This window comes from Lolium perenne, chromosome 4 (assembly GCF_019359855.2).
Source record: "Lolium perenne isolate Kyuss_39 chromosome 4, Kyuss_2.0, whole genome shotgun sequence".
NCBI lineage: Eukaryota > Viridiplantae > Streptophyta > Magnoliopsida > Poales > Poaceae > Lolium > Lolium perenne.
In genome coordinates, this window is record NC_067247.2 from 59,130,018 (window position 1) to 59,138,131 (window position 8,114).

Below are 8,114 nucleotides of genomic sequence, written 5' to 3' on the forward strand. Positions count from 1 at the left end.
CCCTTCCCTGCCCCCTCGTTCCTGGCCAGCCGCCGCCCCCTCCTTCTCCGCCTCCGGCGAGGGTGGGCGCCGCCGCCTCCATACTCCTCTCTGGCCGTCACCGCCTTTCTACCTCCCCGCCTCCATGCTCCTCTCTGACCACCACCGCCGCCCCCGCCCCCTGCTTCTCCTCCTTCGGCGAGGTAGGCCACCGCCGCCAGCCCATGTCCCCACTCTCCTAGCCCGCCCCGCCTTCCCCTCTTCCCTCTCTTGCTGGTCATCGACGACCTAACACTGATCTACTCTAGCCTCCCCTCTTCGCTCTCTTGCTTGGTCATCGGCAACCAGAAGCAAAACGGGGACAAATGAGATGCAAAAATTGTAATTTGATGTTCAGTTGTACTCGTGTGATTGGCAAGTTCAGATTTCAGTAATGCTTTAAATAATGACTTGATGTTCACATAATAGATGTTTGTTGTATGTCACAAAAATGTTTGATCACCCAAACGCAATACATCACTTTGACCATCCAAACAGGACTTGGCATTCAACTAGGATATCAACTTCGTGTAAACCATGTTCCTAATTATGTATTAGTTTGTGGAAATTGAAATAAAAATGCCAAAAAAAATATTTTAAATGTTTGAGAAAGGCGTTTGGGAGACGCGGGTGAGGAGCGACGTCCCCAAACGCGGCACGAACAAAACACGTCCCCCAAACTTTCAATCGGGCGCGGTTTGGGATGCTCTAACGTTCGCCGCCGCCACATAGTAGTTACTACTTAGTAGATTCTACTCCATCCCAGTTCTCCCATCGTTGAAGTGCAGCCATCCCCTTCCTCACCGCGTCGGCGCCTCCTCTACTCTTCAACTGCCCCCTCCGTCTCGCTACTTCCCTTCTCCCCCTTCCCCCCTCTATCTCTCTCAGTTTCTATTTCTCTGCAGGCACCCCCGAATCGATGGAGAAGCTTCACCGGAGGATAGACGGAACTGAATGGAGGTGGAGCCCTGCACACATCCGACGTCTCCGACCTCGTCTACATCGGATTGGACGACATAGTGTCCTGACCGGCAATCGGAGAGGTGCTGAGGCTCGTGAAGATCGTGAATGCCCACTTCCCCATTAATGTCTCCGTGACATTGGGTAATTTGCTTGACCCAAAGGATCAATCACGGGTAGGCTGATTCACAGCTGCCAATTTTTTATGCTGCTTGCTAGCTCAACATTTTGATGCTTCCTACTGACAACTATCTATCCGATCCTCACCACATTACATATGCTAGGATTTGTTGTCCCTTGTGGAAGCTATCCGTCTTTTCGCACACAGTGTGTTTGTGGTTTTGTCCAAACTAATATGAAGTGATAGACCAATACTGTAGAAGGCAAATGATTAATTTTGTGGTTGTGATGTTGCATATCAGAATTGTATCGATAATTGGAATGACCATCCTTTTGTATTTCTTGTTTTATCTATTTTCTGTCCGAATGTTATATTCATTTGGGAAGTTTACATATGATCCTTACTAGTGAGAGATGAAGTATTATATTGATAAGAATTCTGTAGGCCTATTATTGTGGTGATTATAGATAAAAAAACAGCAGTCCCGTGTTCTGAACTGAATTAGGTTTTCATTTCTGTCAGTTATATGTCTCGGAACTTTGTATGTTCGTATCCCAATGCGAGAAGACAAATTTTCAGTCAACACTAATTTGTAAATTCTATACTCTTAAATCTTGGTGTATTTATGGATCTAACTTATTACGTTGTTCTCCTGTAGATTTGGATCTAGCAACTCTGGACATTCAACCTCGCCTCTCGTATTACTGTGTATCACCATTCTGGTTCAATTAGCTGCTAACTTGCTTCCCATTTACCAGGCTCAGGTACACAATCCTTCCCGTAAAAAAAATACACATTCTTGATCCTTTGCCTGCTGTTTGAGCACACTATATGAATACCTTCCTGGTCTCCTTATATGTACACAAATAGAAGATATAATAGGTGAATATGGGCAAGACCAATATAGACTTGGAAGGCTATGATGAAGATGTTGAGAGCTGTATGTTTTGTGGCGACGTAAGCATGTTAGTTTACTTGTAGTAAAATGGAAAAAATGAATGTTGCTATCACCATGATGATTACATAGTTTTTTCCCACTTACCAAGAACAATGGACAAGTTAAAAATATGTATCATATCGAGAACCAAACCGTGCAATTTGTGAAACACAAGTTGATCTGTATGATCACATATATCAAAATTTACCAAGTGGTTATCATGTTTTGGAGGCAGTACTCAATTGCCGACATTAAAGGGTAAAAAGGTTTCAATACGACAAACCAAGATTTTGAATCATGTGAATACTACTAAGCTTTTTCTGCTCCTTTATATGGAAACATAACACCATGGTATGGAAAATAGCTTAATTAAACCTATTTGTCTCATGCATGCTTCAACACCTTGTTTTCTAATCTAAATCATGATTTTGCTTAACTTCGCTTCAGCTTGGATATCTATGCTGGTAACTTTTGCTAGCCATCAAGGAATTTTGCATGCATGTCAAGGTTGCAGTTTGGTTAGTACTTCAGAATATGCCTTTTTTTTTTGTCTTGCCAGTGAATGCCCTGTACACTGTACACTGATCATAAATAATGATTTTGCTTTAGTTTACTTAACACCCTTATTTACCTTTTCTTTGACAAAGTCAATGTTATGATGTGCCTTGCTAGAAACAAAAACTTTTTATCTCACACGTTTTATATATCCTTTGTTTGATGCCATGAGTGCTTGCATGCCCAACAATTCATTTAGATATTAGTCAATATTTTCCATGGAGTAGATCATTCAATACTCACAATCTGTATTTCTGGATGTTTTCATATGCATGCCACGATCAATTATATAAGGAGATTAGCAAACTTCAGTTGCTTAAAAGGCATGATGGCGGATGATCAGTGTGCCCAGACTTTCCTACATCGTCCAATATACTAGAGACGAAGTCTAACAAGAAATCAAGGACCTCGTGAGTACTATTTAGGCAGTCGGCCTCATCAATTAGTCATGCCAATGAGATATCAAGCCCTCGATTCCAACGGGGCTACGAACAAAGAAGGTCCTTTCAAGATTATATTTCCCCTTGGGTCTATCAAGCTGAACAGTTCGTGGGGATATAAGAAGATCACACTTAGACAACTGTCTACACTACCTCTTTAATGATCCGGATTCCATGACGCGTAATTCATCTGTCCATATATATTACTAATTTCATATTCATCACCACGGGCAAGGAGAAGTCGTCGTGTTATCCTTCATACCCTTGAAAGAACCATAGAGGGCATCGCTTCCTACCAGGCAGGTGAGGATTCGAGTGGTGAGTTTTGGTTTTCCCGTGCAACTGAACCCTCTGTCTATCTTGGGAAATCACAGGGACAATGGTTGTCCCAGAACTTAGCAATTGGATACTTTCTGAACCTATAGATTACCAGGGATGCTTCCATGATTTGCTTGAGTACACACATATACAACGTCTTGTCATGTTAGCTGTTACTGGCCGCTATTAGGTAGGTCACGGAGTCATTTATTCTGTAAGAATGCATTCCTCCATTGATTGCATTGTTACATGGTATTAAAAAACATCAGTCTGCTAATGAATCTCTTAGAAGTAGAAGCTTTGACAATATACATAAGAATAGGGAAACTAAATTCTAAATCATGAGCAGTTTGTCTTGGAAGTACTACTCCCTCCGTCCATAAATAGATGTCTTATATTTGTCTAAATTTGGATGAATCTATACACTAAATAGTGTCTGTATACATCCAAAATTTGATAAATCTAAGACATCTATTTATGGACAGAGGTAGTATATCATTTTAACAGATCTCAACAATGAGTAGATGAGGCAGGGGTGGCTCCTCATATGGATATGTCCATTCATGTTGTACGGGTCTATGCCAGTTTGTGTAACATTTGGAATAAAATACTGTGAACATCAAGCAAGGATAAGAGAAGGAAGTTAGTTGTGCCAAGTATGTATAGGGAATTGCATTAAAGAATTTCCATGACATGTATCTTAGTATCCTGAATGTTACAATATGTTCTAAGCTAACCACTTTCAAACACCATACTAAGCCATTCACTAGAACAAATCAGCCAGAATTGCTGGGCTCCTAGCTGCACTATCTTATGACAGAACATGATATCGCCAATATGACTTAGCTTAATGTAAGCTACTAAGCTATTCCCTGTGATACTGATTACCATGGTAAACCATCCATAACTACCACCAACAAACCAGTGACCTGACAAACCATGAGTAGGCAAACCTTATTATTTGAAATTTTTTCAGCAGATGGAGAGATTTTATCGTCAATAGCTTAACTGCTGTCAACATGATGTGGTATAGTTTTCTGACACCATTCCATTGTGTGTTGAGTTGTTAACAAGATATTGATTAGAGCCAACTTCAATTGCAATGAACCCTTTGTACAAATATGTGTTGAAGCATGATATGCATGGTAGTTACCAGTTAATGGCTATGTATTTTCCTTTCAGACGAATCAACACCCTAGTTAGTCTAGGAGTCATTCCTATTCACACGATCCTTTGCATCATTATTTTACTTTTACAAGCAGTAGTGGTTGTACTCTGTTACAAGTTGGTGCTACTATATACTTGCATAATGCTTATATTTTTTTTCCTATATTTTGATTTGTAACGTGCAGATGCCTTTCATTCATCCAAAATTGCAGCACAAGAGCTCGATGATGAAGCCTGAAGAAAACCTGCACCTAGCGAAGTGTTCAAGATCATTGGATCTAGATATATTGATAACTAGCCAGATTTGAATATTTACTTGTATTTTGATAGTTGTGCACCTGATCTGTATTGTGGATTCCTGTAATGTACCTTTGCTGTTATATGAGATAGTTGTGCACCTGGCCAGGGATGCGGAGTTCCTGGTTGACGCGGAGCAGGAAGCAGAGGAGGAGCGGGCGGCCAACGCGGCGTTCGATGCCGAGATGGAATGACGCAGGGAGGTGGCCACTGCAGAGGACGACTCCTCCGACATCTCATGGTCATCTGATAACCCAGATGTGCCTACCCCAGAGGAGAAGGCGGCGGAGCAGAGGGTGTTAGTGTTAGTGGACTCCTTCGAGACGCTCGAGAAGGCTGATGATGCCGTGAACGAGACGCTGCAGTGGTGCTTGATAGCGGACGCGGCGATGCACCAAGCTCTAGCGATCGCACGGTTGGCGGCGGAGAAGCAAATAAGGGAGGTACGCAACGATGGGGCCGGGCCGTCGGGCAACAAGTAGCCTATGGTTTGTATCAACTGTAGTTTGTAGTACATTATGTTTTTTAAATATTATTCAAAAACAAAAAATGGGTCGCCCTGCTAGAACCTAGACGCAAACGGACACGCGATCAAAATATGTCTGCGGTGCGACGCAAACAGAAATGCGCGATTACTTTTAGGTTTCGGATATGCGTCGCCCCGTTGGAGATGCCCGCAAAGAAAAGAAAGTCCAATTTTCTCGCGGATTTCTAACAGGCACGTTTGAACCGTGAAGTTAGCGGTGCGTCATAAGAAAAATAGGAGTACTGGCGGCGCAAGTAATCAGCATCAATCGATCAATTTTGAAAAAAAAAGACTTGAATACAAGTGTCCCCAGTGGCCATGTTGATGAACTCTTTCCACCTCTTGAAGAAGACCGACTACTGCCGTCTGCACATGGTTCTCTTAGAATGAATTGGTTCGGATTGACACTTTGACTATCTAGTTCGCGATCCCCACCTTTTTCCTACACCCATTTCATTGCTACCAGCATAGTGAGGGATATGAGATCTCTGTAAGTAGTACTAGCAGCGCAAGTAATCAACGGCAATCGATCAACTAGAGCAGCTCAGGATGAAACTTGCACGTTGGAGCACTGTACCAACCCGGCGGAGAGTGACATAGCTGGAGCATTAGGAGAAAGAACATATTTTCCTTGTCCGTGACTGAATAATTTAATAGTGTGCCAGACACCAGACAGGGTCAAAGGCGAGCACGAGGAACTGCAGTATTCCATATTGCATGCATCGATCCTTCGGTTAGCGGATAGATCTTTAGGCTTCAACATGCAGGACTCTACCAACCCGTCGTCCTAGAGCCTATATATATATATATCCTTGTGCCAACGCGTCCTATGGCATCGCGGAGCAAGTAGTAGCCTCGGCGCGCGCAGCTGGTAACGTGTACGCATCATTCATACACTGCTAGCACGTACAGCACGAGTGAGATGGCGGCGGTGACGGTAGAGGAGGTGAGGAAGGCGCAGCGGGCGGAGGGTCCGGCGACGGTCCTAGCCATAGGCACGACGACGCCGGAGAACATTGTGTACCAGGCAGACTACGCTGACTACTACTTCCGGGTGACCAAGAGCGAGCACCTCGTCGATCTCAAGGACAAGTTCAAGAAGATGTGTAAGTAGTTTCCGTTCGTCTCACATCTGCATATACTGCATGCATATTTTTGAGACGAATGAAGTACGTTGTATCTCAATATAGTATAGGAGTATGTTGAACAAAAGTGCTAGAATTCAATTGTAGAGACTACTAGTTAACATCAGCAAGCAACTAGACACATGACCCCGTTCACTACGTGCATGCATGACTTAACTGTTGACTCGTGATAGATAGAATGCATATAAGAAAAGACTTGCACACCGAGTTTATTAATTAGCTAGCCAATATATGTGCATAAGAATTCTCCAATAACTGAACAACTTGCCTGAATGCTAGGTTTTGACACCATCATCGTCATACGTGTTGATGTCGGTAAATTTATATATACATGCAGGCGACAAATCAATGATACGCAAGAGATATATGCACTTGACTGAGGAAATCTTAGAGGAGCATCCCAACATCTGCGCATACATGGCGCCCTCGCTGGATGCGCGGCAGGACATCCTAGTCGCTGAGATACCCAAGCTGGGGAAGACGGCGGCGCAGAAGGCCATCAAGGAGTGGGGCCAGCCAATGTCCAAGATCACGCATCTGGTGTTCTGTACCACCTCCGGTGTGGACATGCCAGGCGCCGATTACCAGCTGATAAAGATGCTCGGCCTCAGCCCATCGGTGAGGCGCGTGATGTTGTACCAGCAGGGCTGCTTCGCCGGGGGGACGGTGCTCCGTGTTGCCAAAGACCTCGCCGAGAACAACCGCGGCGCTCGCGTTCTCGTCGTCTGCTCAGAGATCACCGCCGTCACATTCCGTGGCCCTACCGAGACCCAGCTCGACTCGATGGTCGGCCAGGCTCTCTTCGGAGACGGTGCAGCCGCGGTGATCATCGGTGCGGACCCCAACATGGCCATCGAGAGGCCTTTGTTCGAGCTGGTTTCGGCAAGCCAGACCATACTGCCAGACACGGAGGGCTTCATCGAAGGCCACCTCCGGGAGGTGGGGCTCACCTTCCACCTCCACAGGAACGTGCCAGTGGCCATCTCCAACAACATCGAGCGCGCGTTGGTGGACGCCTTCGCGCCGCTGGGCATCAACGACTGGAACTCCATCTTCTGGGTGGCTCACCCTGGTGGCCCGGCGATCCTGGACATGGTGGAGGCAAGGGCCAAGCTCGACAAGAATCGGATGCGTGCTACCCGGCACATCCTCTCGGAGTACGGTAATATGTCCAGCGCGTGCGTCCTCTTCATCCTCGACGAGATGCGCAAGCGCTCTTTGCAAGATGGAAACGCCACCACCGGCGAAGGCATGGACTGGGGCGTGCTCTTCGGCTTCGGCCCTGGTCTCACCGTCGAGACCGTAGTCCTCCACAGCGTCCCAATCTCTGCGCCATGATTTAAAATTATCTTCCCTTATCTGTCACCTCAATAATTTACTCATCCTCCTCGAGTGTGGCTGAGTTAGTCGTGTACGAGTACGTCTACGCGTATATATATATATATATATATATATATATATATATATATATATATATATATATATATATATATATATATATACCTACCTACTAATAAAAACAAAAGAACTTCTTGTTGGTCCGTCTGTTTGCGCCCCTTACATTCATCTAAATTACAACTAATGCCACCGTCCAAGTGAATAACTGTTCGTTTATGGTTTCCATCCGACC

At 44.7% G+C, this 8,114-nt stretch overlaps 1 protein-coding gene and 1 long non-coding RNA gene across 4 annotated transcripts; both read left to right on the top strand.

The window, feature by feature from the left end:
* The first annotated feature begins 745 nt into the window (after positions 1-745).
* On the top strand, positions 746-5,303 carry LOC127292661 (uncharacterized). 3 transcript variants are annotated; one of them, XR_007845293.2, is made up of 4 exons: positions 746-1,154; positions 1,758-1,863; positions 2,886-3,334; positions 4,702-5,303. It is a non-coding gene; the product is annotated as an uncharacterized lncRNA (long non-coding RNA). The 3 variants fall into 3 exon arrangements; XR_007845295.2 differs by having other exon boundaries at positions 746-1,122; XR_007845294.2 differs by having other exon boundaries at positions 748-1,154; positions 4,729-5,303.
* Positions 5,304-6,174: 871 nt separating this feature from the next.
* LOC127292662 (chalcone synthase 1-like) lies at positions 6,175-7,907 on the top strand. The gene is made up of 2 exons (XM_051322106.1): positions 6,175-6,445; positions 6,822-7,907. Exons 1-2 carry the CDS (start codon positions 6,262-6,264, stop codon positions 7,820-7,822), a joined length of 1,185 nt encoding a protein of 394 aa, XP_051178066.1. The 5' UTR covers positions 6,175-6,261; the 3' UTR covers positions 7,823-7,907.
* The last annotated feature ends 207 nt before the right edge of the window (positions 7,908-8,114 follow it).

Bases quoted from the DNA above. Each gene is read 5' to 3' on its own strand.
- LOC127292662 (XM_051322106.1), top strand. From the start codon at position 6,262: ATGGCGGCGGTGACGGTAGAGGAGGTGAGGAAGGCGCAGCGGGCGGAG. The intron at 6,446-6,821 runs GTAAGTAGTTTC...ATATACATGCAG, and splicing joins GGACAAGTTCAAGAAGATGT to GCGACAAATCAATGATACGC.